General features: G+C 37.7%; 1 protein-coding gene and 1 pseudogene across 14 annotated transcripts in view; one reads left to right on the top strand and one right to left on the bottom strand.

Annotated features, from left to right (window-relative positions):
* RGS22 (regulator of G protein signaling 22) overlaps positions 1 to 14,004 on the bottom strand; it is a 145,297-nt gene that overhangs the window by 72,101 nt on the left and 59,192 nt on the right. For 13 of the 14 annotated variants that reach the window (XM_045454073.1, XM_045454074.1, XM_045454075.1 and 10 more), the window contains 2 exons: positions 10,025 to 10,199; positions 7,879 to 8,012 (listed from right to left, as the gene is read on the bottom strand). In XM_045454073.1, coding sequence (XP_045310029.1) covers positions 7,879 to 8,012; positions 10,025 to 10,199 — 309 coding nt within the window. The remainder of the gene's footprint in view (positions 1 to 7,878; positions 8,013 to 10,024; positions 10,200 to 14,004) is intronic. The other variant, XM_045454076.1, reaches the window with a different exon arrangement.
* Positions 84 to 928, top strand: LOC123585734 (annotated as a pseudogene).

Raw genomic sequence — 14,004 nt, 5'->3', positions numbered from 1 at the left:
GAGAACTAATTGATCAACATATTTTGAGTACCCTTGGTATACATGGCATCAATTCTTAGGAGTGACAGAAACCCAGATAGTGGTGGAGAAGAGGTGTCTTAGGCCCAATTGCAACTGTGAAAGCAAGCAGCAAAAATGGAAAAAGGCAAGGGGTCAAGACCTCTATCAGCTCTATTACTGACTGGAGGAGGCAGTGAAGCACAACTCCATGAAGGAGATATGGCTGGTGATCCACAGGAGAGTCTATGATATCACCCATTTCCTTAACAAGCATCCTGGGGGAGAAGAGGTTCTACAGGAACAAGCTGGTGCAGACACAAGTAAAAGCTTTGAAGACGTAGGCCACTCCTCTGATGCCACAGAAATGCTCAAGTAGTACTATATTGGTGATGTGCATCCAAGTGATCTTAAACCTGAAAGTGGTAACAAGGACCCTTCAAAAGATACCTGTGCAAAAGTTGCTGGTCATATTGGATTTTGCCCATCATAGGCGCTATTGTCTTAGGTTTCCTGTATTGTTACTACATGTCGGAAAAGAAATCCTCCTGCAAGTCAGAAAGCAGATCCATTGGGACTGTGAGCTAGAGGCTTGTTTGGAGGCTGAGTGGTGCCCTCTCCTAGAATCCTGCCAGTTATGTGCATCCCCCTTGGAGCCCAGATGTCTGGCCAGACATCCACCCCAGACCTGGGGCCAGTGTCCTTCGTCTCCCAGAGCCTTACTCCCAAAGCACCCACTCATTGTTCTGTGTCTCTGCCAGTGGCTCCTCTTTCTGCTGCCATTCACCATTGCATTTTCATACTTTGTGTTACAGTTACAATCCATACGTCCTAGTGACATTGTCCTTTGGTAAAAATGACTGCCTTCCAATACTTGAAATGCACATCAGACATTCTTAACAGGGCAACACACTCCGGTTTTGAAGCTTTTCTTTTTCCATTGAAGTGTATTACACATACACATATATATATGTATTTGAATACATATGTACATATATATTTGAATATAATATTTGAATTTATTTATACGCATATATAAATCTTACAAATGCATCTGGACACTACGAGAGAATAGGGAGAAAAACAGTGCAAGTATCAGGTACAGCCTTTAAGAGATGGTTGAAAAAATAAATCTAGTCCTACAGAAAGACGACTCTCAATAACGTAACTGTTGGTTGAATGAATTCAAGAATATATTACAGGGGCGCCTGGGTGGCGCAGTCGGTTAAGCGCCCGACTTCAGCCAGGTCACGATCTCGCGGTCCGTGAGTTCGAGCCCCGCGTCAGGCTCTGGGCTGATGGCTCAGAGCCTGGAGCCTGTTTCCGATTCTGTGTCTCCCTCTCTCTCTGCCCCTCCCCCATTCATGCTCTGTCTCTCTCTGTCCCAAAAAAATAAAAAAAATTAAAAAAAAAAGAATATATTATAGATGCCAAATGATGGGAATGGATAATAAATACTATGGAATGTAAGAACAATAAGTTTCTTTGAGCTGTATTAGTAATGAAAGAAATGATATTTTCCCTGAAAAAATGGGTAGGAGATGAATTCTGTGTGTGCATGTGTGTGTGTGCATGTATATGTGTGTGTGTGTGTGTGTGTTTAGAGAGGTTCTTTAGATGGGGAGAATAGTGAGCAAAAATGAAAGTAGGTAGGGAAAACCTTGTTTAAAAGGCAGCAAGTAAAAAAATAAAATAAAATAAAATAAAATAAAATAAAATAAGAGGCAGCAAGTTAACTAATTTGCTTAGGGTAAGAGGACACTAACAGTTAAGTGAATACTATATAACACATACCAAACACTGTGCTAAACACAATTCACATTATCATATTTAATCCTCACAACAGGTGGGATTCATAAGGATTTATATGTGGTAGTGTGGGGTGAGATAATGGAAGATTTTGGAGCTAGACTAATGACTTCAGACATTATCTTGTTATATTTTCTTATCCAGCTCCCTCTCCATAACGCACTGCAATTATTCTAAACCCTATTTTCCAGCTCCATAAAACGCCCATTCCACTTCACCAATATATCTGCATTCCAATCTGCCAGCAGATTACTTTGCAGCTTCTTCTCAGACAAAATGTAGGTAAAATATGCTTCAGTTTCTCAGGGAAAAGGTAGGTACAACGTGCTTCAGTTTCCACTCCCCAATGAAGGGGACATTGTTTGACTGGCTAATTCAACACCCATTCCCAGTGACATAGCTTTATAACTAGCACCACTGACATACTGATAAAGCTAAATATTCACTTTCTAAGACCATATTGCAGAGAAGGATTGTCATGTGATATCGTTATGACTAGTGAGATACAAAATGAAGTCTGCTGGGGAGCTTCTAAGAAAGCTTGCTTTTCTGACCAAAGGGAAAAGATTAATGAAAATTGCCCTTCTTCCTTTATGATTGGAAAGCTTGATGTCTGGAGCTATAATATCAATGAACATGAAAGAATGGCAAAGAACATTACAAAAATTCAGGCCCTAATACTTCTGATCCAGGGAAGCAATGCTGGCAGTTACCTACCCTCAGATTTCTTATTCTGTCAGAAAAATAAGCCCAATTTGTCTATGCCATAGTCAGTCAAGTTTTCTGTAATTTGCAGCTGAAAAGACTTAAATTATTTATCAACAAATACATCCACCTATACTTAGCCTTATTTCCTTCCATCCTGTCTCAGGAAAAAGTGTCCTATCTCCTGTTGAAGGTTAATCCCATGGCCTTTGTTCTTGAACTCTTCTTTCCATTCTCCATTGAAAATATAAACCTTTAGGGTGCCTGGGTGGCTCAATCAGTTAAGCATCCAACTCTTGAATCCAGCTCAAGTCATGATCTCACAATTCGTGAGATTGAGCTCCACATCAGGCTCCATGCTGATAGCACGGAGCCTGCTTGGGATTCTCGCTCTCTCCCTCTCTCTCTGCCCCTCCCCAGCTCACACACATATGCATGCACTGTCTCTCTCAAAATAAATAAACTTTAAAAAAAAAGAAAATACAGACCTTCTTCTTTCTCATCAATCTTTAACTTCTTCCTTTTCACTAGATACTACTCTAAGCATATTAACAAGCTCAAGTCTCTGCCACCTTAAAATACCTTTCCCTGTACAGAAAATCATCAAATCACAAAAGAAGAGAGCAAGAAAAAAAGGAACAAAGGAATTACAAAATAGCCAGAAAGCAATTAATAAAATGACAATGAGTCCATACCTATCAATAATTATTTTACATGGAAATGGACTAAACTCTCTAATTAAAAGGCACAGAGTAGCCTGGATGCTCTCATACATCTGAAAGGAGTATAAATTGTTACAACTCCTATTAAATACAATTTGGTAATACCTTAAAAAATTTTTAAATCACATGAATTTGTATTTAGAAATTCTTCTTTTAGGAAATTATCCTGTAGACATATGCATTAACATGAAATATAGCAAATGTACAATATCCATTACAACATTGTTTTTAATAATGACAAATACTGGGAATAATGTCCATGTCCCTTAATAGAGTACAAATACAACAATACTTGGCATAAAATGAAAGATAACCAGACATAAGGAGAGATAAGATTATAAGAACAAGAAACGACAGAAAACACAGATTATAGTATATCTATTACTGTAGTGCATTTACTGCTATGAAACACTTTAGATAAATTCAGTAAAAACAAAGATACATAGGGGCGCCTGGGTAGCTCAGTTGGTTAAGTGTCTGACTCTTGACTTCAGCTCAGGTCGTGATCTTATGGTTCATGAGATCAAGTCCCACGTCAGGTTCTGCACTGACAGAGCAGGGCCTGCTTGGGATTCTCTCTCTCCCTCTCTCTCAAAACAAATAAATAAATATTTTTTAAATATTAAGAAAAATACAAAGGTATGCACTAAGTGTATAGCATGATACTATTTTTGAACCATGTATCTATTTCCAATTTTGAAAATAAAATAATTTAATTTTAATAAATGACACACACAAAAAACTCTCTAGATGTTCTTCACTGCATGGGAAACCAACTCCAAATTCCCTAATGTGACACAGAAAAATGTCACTATCTGAACCTCCATTATTGTTTTAGCTTTTATCTTGCCTTTTTACTGTAATACACTATATCTAGCCAAAACTTAAACATAAAAACAATGCATAGTTCTCAAAATTCAACTTTTCTCTCAGTTCATACCTGTATGTCTTTTCACTTGTTTTATCACTTGAAAAATTAAGATAATGTCTTCTTCATGGGGATGAGTTCATGGGAACTAATATAATGCAAGAAAAGTATCTATAACCAAAACTTATTAACTGCTATTTTTGGAATTAGCAGACAAGGTGATTTAGACCAACTCTCCCTTTGAAGACCAACTAGATAAACTGAAAAAAAAATACAAAAATTAATCTGCTAGAAAAAAAATTGAATGCTAACAATGTAGCTAAGAATTTAGGGGCCAACAGAAATAAACCCACAATTATATGGTCAATTAATCTTCAACAAAAGAGACAGAATATGCAATGGGAAAGACATTCTCTTCAACAAATGGTGCTGAGAAAACTGGACAGCTACATGCAAAAGAATGAAGCTGGACCACATTTTCACACCACACACAAAGATAAACTCAAAATGGATTAAGGACATAAATGTGAGACCTAAAATCATAAACCCCTACAAGAAAACACCAGCAATAATTTCATGGACACCAACCATAATCACGTTTCTAGATATGTCTCCTGAGGCAAGGGAAACAAAAGCAAACAGAAACCATTGGGACTTGACTGAAGTAAGTGCTGTGCTTCTTGACAGCAAAGGAAACAACCAAAAAAAACCTAAAAGACAACCTACAGAATGGGAGAAGATACTTACAAATGACATATCCAATAAAGGGTTAGGAACAAAAATATATAAAGAATTTACACAATGCAACACCAAAGAACAAATACTCCTATTTAAAATTGGGCAGAAGACATGAACAAACATTTCTCCAAAGACGGCATACAGATGGCCAACAAACACATGAACAGATGTTCAACATCACTCATCATCAAAGAAATGCAAATCAAAACTACAATGAGATATCACCTCACACCGGTCAGAATGGCTAAAATCAAAACCACAAGAAACAAGTGTTGGTGAGGATGTGGAGAAAAAGGAGCCCTCTTGCACTGCTGGTGGCAATGCGAACTGGGATAGCCACTCTGGGAAACAGTATGGACGTTCCTCAAAAAGTTAAAAATAGAACTACCCCACAATCTAGTAATTGCACAATTGCGTATTTACCCAATACAAAAACACTAATTCACGTATGTATATTGTACATGTATGCATATGTACAATTATGGAGGCAGCCGAACTGTCCATCAATAGGTGAATGGATGAAGACGATGTGGTATGATTTTATATTTGTGTATACACACACACATACACACACACACACACACACATACACACACACACACAATGGAATATTATTCAGCCATAAAAAAAGAAATCTTGCCATTTGCAACAACTTGGAAAGAGCTAGAGAATATAATGTTAAGTGAAATAAGCCAGTCAGAGAAAGAGAAATACCATTTGATTTCATTCATATGTGGAATTTAGGAAACCAAAAAAAATGAGCAAAGGAAAAAAGAGACAGAGGGAGGCAGACCAAGAAAGAGACTCTTAATTATAAAGAACAAACTGATGGTTACCAGAGGGGAGGTAGATGGGGAGATAGGCAAAATAGGTGATGGGGATTAAGAATCATTTGTGATTGGGGCGCCTGGGTGGCGCAGTCGGTTAAGCGTCCGACTTCAGCCAGGTCACGATCTCGCGGTCCGTGAGTTCGAGCCCCGCGTCGGGCTCTGGGCTGATGGCTCAGAGCCTGGAGCCTGTTTCCGATTCTGTGTCTCCCTCTCTCTCTGCCCCTCCCCCGTTCATGCTCTGTCTCTCTCTGTCCCAAAAATAAATAAACGTTGAAAAAAAAAAAAAAATTAAAAAAAAAAAAAGAATCATTTGTGATGAACACAGGGTGTTGTATGGAAGTGTTGAATCACTATATTATACACCTGAAACTAATATTACACTGTGTTAAGTATACTGAAATTAGAATAAAAAACTTTTAAAAAGGTAACATAATGGACAACATAAAAGAAGTGGTATATATATATATACAAGGGAATATTATTCACCATAAAAAAATTATGAAATATTGCCATTTGCAACAACATGGATGGATCTAGAGAGTGTAATGCTAAGCAAAATAAGCCAGTCCAAATACCATAATTTCCCTCATATGTGGAATTCAAGAAACAAAACAAATGAGCAAAGGGGAAAAAAAGAGGGAAACTAAAATAACAGACCCTTAACAGTACAGAACAGACAGATGATTGTGAAGGTAGATGGGAGGGCGGTGGAAAAGAGTGAAATAGGGAAGGGGATTAAGAGTACCCTTACCTTGATGAGCACGGAGTAATACATGGAACTATTTAATCAACTATAAACCTTATAATTTAGTCAACTATAAGCTAATATAGCATTGAAACTAATATAACACTATATATTAACTACACTAGAATTAAAATTAATGATGATGATAATAATACATTAAAAAAGGAATAAATTGAAAAAAGGAGTTTGGGGGCCAAAACTCATTGAGGAAAAAAAATTCCCAGGGTTGAGGATTCTGAGAAGACGTCAGAGTAGGAAGCACCAGGAACCTACTTCCCCACCTAGACAATAATTGAACTGGCAGAATCTAATGTAACTATTTTGGAGCTCTGGAATCTACTTAAGGCTTTCAATTTCCAGGGGAAGGCTTGGACAGTAAACTGTGGTTAATTTTGGTCAGTTAGAGCTCCTAGCACAGCAGCATTTACCCTTCCCCCATCCCCAGCCCTGTGGCAGACAGCTGAGCAAGTGTTCCTGGAGCATTCCGCACGCAGCTGCAAGAGCCAGGGTGAGCAGAAAGGACCATGTCTACCAAATATCAGGCATCTGTGTTCTGATCTCTGATCACAGATGTGCAAGAGGCAGGTGGCCATTGTTGTAGCACCCAGTGCTCCTCAGGCTGAAGTGACTTCCAGGGAATTTAAAGAGACATTGCCCTTCCCCACCCCCACCCCCACCTCCATTTTTCTCTTTTCCTCCTTTTAGAAGTCAGATATTAAAGATTAGGATACTCAAATGCAACTGTATATGCAGGGAAAAGTTAGAAAGTAACCACACATGGCCCAGAAAATGCACATACTAGGAAAGACCTAAGAAGACCCTAAGTTTTACCTCGGGCTGATCCTAGGCACAGTCTACAAACATAAAAAAAATTTTTAAATAAATTTTAAATGGTGAATTTTATGTTACGTGAGTTTTATCTCAAAGGGAAAGAATGAAAGTGAAGTAATAAATTAGTAAACAAAAAATGATTCCCCAACAGATCCCACACCAAAGTTAACATCAAAGGGTATTTATTTAGGTTGAAGGAAAATAATCCCACTTGAAATAAAGAACAACGAAAAGAGTAAATATGTGGGCAAAGCTAAATGAATAAATATACTGTGTTAAATAATGACAATATTCTTGAGAGTCTTATGACTTCAAGTCAAGACTCAAGTTTGAGAAATACCAAACTATTGAAAAAGACCAAATGAGAGCTGGAGGGCAATCTTCTCAGAAGTCTTTTGGTTGTACAGCTCATGACAGGCTGGAGATGAGAGGCACCATCGATTTCAAATTACTCATCTCAGGAGTTGTGCTCCTAATTGAGACTATGCCTGACTCTAATACCTATCACTGAAATACAAGGAACTCATGTAAAAACTATCTATGTATTTAGTTTTCTATTTCAATTTAATTGTCAATTCTTCCAAAGTCTTACCACTGCAGAATAACACTTGGCACATAAAAAACCGCACCTACCCTTTCTCAATCACATCATCCTTCGAAGAAATCAGATACAAAGACTTGCTCTTCCAAGGTTTTTGAACTGCCGTTTTTGCTCTAGGTGGTTTCTTGGGAGATTTAGGATGTTGTAATAAATTGGATTCTTCTTTCTAACAAGTGGTAAAATAATAAACCAGTGAAAAATGAGCCAATATGAAGGGGAAACAAAGCATAGCTCTGTACATATACCTTGAGTTTGTTTTGATCACTAGAAGATCTCCTCTCTCGCTCTACTGTGCTTCCCACTAGAATAAAAATGAACTCCTTCCTAAACTCCCACCTTTCTACAACCAACATGCTGAATCCCTGACAACTTCTTTAGAGTATAAGGCCAAAGCCTGGTATACCCCTACTCATATCACTGTGAAAGAAAACTCTTTCCTAGAGGGAGGACCTCACAAAACCTTTTCTTTATGCTACAATCAAATAGTTTTCATCTATCTGGGGGGTGGAGACGGGAGGATGAGGAATGGAGGTAGGGAAAGGAAGCAAGGATACCACTGGTCCATACTAAAGACCTACATCTTAACAAAACTATTTCCTTCCATTTTTGGACATTTTATTTTTGTTCCCATTCTTAAATGTTATTTATGGTAAAAAGTCAACTATTTGGTAAAAGCTACATGTATGAATCAAAAAAGTACAAACACTTAAAAGTCCAACTTTGATCTGAGTACGGGAGGCATACATAAATGTAACATTATATAAAATTTAAGAGTAAGGATTATGAAATTATGACACACATGGAAAAATGTGAGGAAGATGTTAGAAGAAATAATCAGAATACAGAAGTATAAGTGCATTAAAATTAAGATTCACAACAAGACCAAGAGAAAATAAGTAATAGTTGCTAGAAGGAGGTGAAATCAGGAGTGATTTGTTTCTTCAGTTTCCAAATTTCCAGTAGTTTTGTTATTTGAAAAACAAACGCCAACTTTTCTTATATGTCAACTTCTAACAGAATATAATATATGTTCCTGGAGAGCAAGGAATATATTTGCGATGTTTTATTACCCAGAACACACAATAAAATCTTATATACACTCTAGGTCCCTAACAACTACTAATATTTTCTTAAGAATTCCATAAATAAAATTAATTACTTAAGTATGTTTTACACATAACTTCCTAGGTATCAGGGCTCACATCTGTTTCAGTAATTCAGAACACAGCACGACATTAAGCGACACTCAATAAATGAGTGGTACCATAGGGGGCTGAGCTTATTAAAAGAATCATACAAAGCGGTCAAATTCATAAAAACAGAATGTAGAATAGTGGTTACCAGAGGCTGTAGGAGGAGGAGAAGGGGAGTTGTTTAATGGGAATGTAGCTTCAAATCTGCAGGATAAAAAAGTTCTGGAGATCTGTTTCACGACAATACAAATATACCTACCATTGAAGTGTATACTTGAAAATGGTTAAGATGATAAATTTTATGCGTTTTTCACCACAATGAAATAAGCTTTCTTTAACGTTTATTTATTTTTGAGACAGAGAGAGACAGAGCATGAACGGGGGAGGGTCAGAGAGAGAGGGAGACACAGAATCTGAAACAGGCTCCAGGCACTGAGCGGTCAGCACAGAGCCCGATGCGGGGCTCAAACTCACGGACTGTGAGATCATGACCTGAGCCGAAGTCAGACGCTCAACCGACTGAGCCACCCAGGCGCCCCGAAATAAACTTTCTTTAAAAAAAAAACTAAGTGTATTATGTAGAGAACTTCCAGATTTTTGCTTGGTGTGTTCAAAGAACAACAGAGAGGCCAGTGTGATTGGAGTGCACTAAGTTAGAGAAGAGTGGTAGGAAATGAGGTCAGGAAGTTAGCAGGGGGAGGGAGAGCTGTGTAAAGACCTTGGATTTTCCTCTGAGTCAGAGAGGAAGCCACTAGAAAATCTGGAGCAGGTGAGTGACCTGATCATGTATTTTAAAGGATCACTCTGGCTGATTGGTGGGGAACAAACCGTAGGTTTTCTTAATTCATAACTGTTGCAGCATGTACGTTAACAACAACCCCCCAAAAAACTTACGATGAAACTTAAGTATTAGTGTACAAAACCCAAGCGTGGAAATTTTACCATACACTTGATAAGGAAATCAAAGTATCAATGTCCACCCTACCTGCATATCAGATACCTGTGGAATGCATGATTTAGGTCTTAATGGCAAGAGGGTTGCCATTTGTGGAAAAGGGTCAACATCCTTCCTTGGTTTCTCTTGACGGAGATGCCAGAATTTCAGTTCAGCACTAGCATGTTTTGCTGGGGATGAATGACTAACACAGAATCTTGGCGCCCTAGTCAAAGGAAAAACAAATTTAAGGTTAAGCTAGACAGTTAAGTCTCCAAAATGGAAAGCCTACAAAATCTATAATACCAGTGCTCACAACTATCAGTCTTACCAAACCCTTTTTCTAAAAATTTCCACTTCTGTTTCTGATGCCTGGCCTTAAAAATATACTTCTCTGTGATATACCAGCTGCCTGAAATCACACTCACTCATATAAAGAGGCAATATACATTAGGAAAAAATAATAAAATTACATTCAAATTACTGTCTGCTTGATCAGAAAAAGAAGTCTCATATCTACTTGATGAAGGAATTTTTTTAAAAAACTAATTTATTTTTAAATACATTTTTAAAAATAGTTTCTAGTAAAATGAACATAAAATGCACCTGTGATCATTTTAAGGCAGTTTAGTATTTATCTACACCAAATAAAAACTAGTAGATGAAATTCACGTTTTAAAATATATAAACGTTTTTAAATGTTTACCTGTACTACTAAAGTGAATTGTGATTCATATAATCTATTTTCAAGCCTTAAGTCTGAAGGTAAGAATTAGTTTAACAACAATTTATATAAATGACAGACTAACACTACTTCCAGAAACCCAGGAAAAAGAATGTTTGGCACAATGTCAAGGCCATACTTAATTGGATGGATATCCTGGTATTTAGTCTGTGGGCTCTTTATTGGCTAGAGGGTTAACTCCAGCTGTCAGGCCTGATGCTAATTGCTACTTGGACCAGGTTTTCCCCTCTGATGCCACAGCCCAAAGACTAATTCCCACTCCATATTTCAGGCCTTGGTATAAAATTGCTTCCCTCTAACATAGAAAGAAAGTAGATATTCCCCTGATGTGAACACAGGTTGGGAGTGGAAGAGAATCCAAAGTTCAAATTCGTTTAAATTCAGAAAGCATACTGTATAAATCTGAGTGGGCATCCTAACTATATTTCAGAACCCTTACTTGCAGACTTGGAAATATCCAAAATTACCTCTTATTCTTATATCAACCAATAAGTGGGAATATCTACAAGATCCTTATCCAATAAAGCATACATGTACTAACTGGGAAATCTAGGTGTTTCAATTTTCTGATTTCCATCATTATATTCATATGGACTGTGTAAGTCTCTGCTGCCCCTACCATTTTTAATATTCCATTCTTATTCCATTCATAGAATTAATTTTTATTAGCCACTATGTAAATTAACCAAATATTGTGGAATAAGCGTCACAGTCAATCCTAAACTGGTGTTGTGTTATTTTTCATGCTTCCATCATATGAGTTCTCATTTACGATGATTGCACACATCTTAATTCTCAATCTCTAGAAGGTGGGAGAAGGCATCTGTCACATAATACTATCAAACATCAAAGGAACTGTATCCAATATGATGTGTGCGTATGTATGTATAGATGTTTATGTGTGTGTGTGTGCATAAGCGTGTGTATATCTCCCAATAGAAAAATGGGCAAATGAGATAAAAAAGCAAATCACGACAACTGAAATCCAAATGACTAACAAGCACTGAAAAGGTTATCAGTCTCACTAGCGCTCGAGGAAATGCCAGTTACAACCACAGGACACCAATGACACACCAAGACATAGGCAAAAATTTTAAAGTCTGACAATACTAAATGCTACCATGGATTTATAGCAATGGGTACTTTCATATTCTGTCAGTGAAAGAATAAATGAGCACAGCTGCTGTAGAAAAATGGTTATGTGTACAAGAATACACATTTCAGCATTGCTTTTGTGAAAAGTAGGAAACAACCGAAATGTTAAAGAAATACCAATATACAATGAAAATTATTAAAATTCTTTTTTTTTAATTTTTTTAACGTTTATTTATTTTTGAGACAGAGAGAGACAGAGCATGAATGGGGGAGGGTCAGAGAGAGAGGGAGACACAGAATCCGAAACAGGCTCCAGGCTCCGAGCTGTCAGCACAGAGCCTGACACGGGGCTCGAACTCACGGACCGCGAGATCATGACCTGAGCTGAAGTTGGACGCCCAAACGACTGAACCACCCAGGAGCTCCTAAAATTCTTAATTACAGACAAACCTCCCATCTAATGCTGATAGAAGACACAAAAGAATGCATACAACATGATTCCATTTACATAAAGTTGTAGAACAGGCAGACAAAAGTATACATTTAGGGATTTATTTGCATACATCATTGCTAAAACTATAAAGAAAAGAAAGAGGGTGACAATCACAAAAGTCAGGATAGTGGTTGCCTCCGAGGAGGAGTGAGGATATTGTAATCAATAAGGGATCTTCAGTGATCTTGACAATGTTTTATTTTACAGCCCACGTAGTGGTTACCTAAGTATTTGCTTCATAATATTCATCAAATGGTTTCCGTCTTAGTTTGAAATTTAAACAATACACATGAGTTAGCTAGATCAAGAAAAAGATAAGAGGATTCTGGGAAAATGGCAATGTGGCCCAATTCATTTTTCTACCTCTCAGAATCCCTCCATACAAACAGGACAACTAGATAGCAACACTGAAAACTCATGGACAACATTTATAACAGAATGTTAATGTGACAAGGTATCCCCACAAACACCAAGATGCAAGTAGGTAGGACAGACTACTGTCAGCCACAAGACATGCATGGTGTTGGCACGAAGGTAGAAGTGTCTGACAGACCTGAGAATGGAAGAGCACCAAAACAGCTGGAAAAGCAAAGCAGGTCCATGTGAGGGCTCTAGCCCTCTCTAATACTGAGTACACACAAAATTGAATCACATTGCTATTTACCAATAATGAACTGGAAAGCTATATTTAAAAAATATAAGCTATGATACATGCAACAATTTGAATGCATTATGCTTCAATGGCATTTTGCTGTCAACAGAGGTCAGTCACAGGTTGCATACTGTATGGTTTCATTTATGTGACATTCTCAAAATGACAAAAGTGGTGACAAGTAACAGACCAGTGGTTGCCAAGGGTCAGGAGTGGAGAAGGAGTGTAACAAGGTTAGTGTGAGAGTTTGGGGGGTGACAGAAGTGTTCGCATCTCGGGGGGCCTGGGTGGCTCAGTCGGTTAGGCATCTGACTTTGGCTCAGGTCATGATCTCACAGCTCGTGAGTTTCAGCCCCGCATCGGGCTCTGTGCTGACAGCTCAGAGCCTGGAGCCTGCTTCAGATTCTGTGTCTCCCTTTCTCTTTGCCCCTCCCCCGCCTGTGCTCTGTCTCTCTCTGTCTCTCAAAAATGAATAAGTGTGAAAAAAATTAAAAAAAAAAAGAAGTGTTTGCATCTTGATTGCCATGGTGGTTACATGAAGCTTTACAACTTGACTTGCCTATATGTTAATGTAGAACATAGAAAAGAAGGAAAGAGGAGGGATAGCCTTTTCAATAAGTGAAGATGCACAACTGGATATCCGTAAGTAAAAGCAAAAATCTCTCAAAAAACAAAAACCAAAGCAACCAAAACTTGACCTAAACCTAACACCTTATACACAAATTAACTCTAAGTGGAGCACAGACTTAAATGTAATACATAAAATTAGAAAGGTTTTAGAAAACAACATAAAAGAAACTCTTTAGGATCTAGAACTAGGCAAAGAATTCTTCAGTTTGAAACCAAAGCATAATCCATAAAAGGAGGAGCTGAAAAATTAGACCTCATCAAAATTTTAAAATTTTGCTCTGTGAAAGACCCCCCTCTCTTTTTTTTTCTTTCAGATAGTTATATTTATTCTGAATAGTAGGTGCAGGCAGCAACATTTTACATAGGAACATTGTGTTGGTTGAATAAACGTGGCCCAAGACCTCTTTGCCTCTACC

This window comes from Leopardus geoffroyi, chromosome C3 (assembly GCF_018350155.1).
Source record: "Leopardus geoffroyi isolate Oge1 chromosome C3, O.geoffroyi_Oge1_pat1.0, whole genome shotgun sequence".
NCBI classification, from domain to species: domain Eukaryota; kingdom Metazoa; phylum Chordata; class Mammalia; order Carnivora; family Felidae; genus Leopardus; species Leopardus geoffroyi.
The sequence above is the reverse complement of the archived record's forward strand: the minus strand, read 5'-3'. Positions and strand labels throughout refer to the sequence as shown.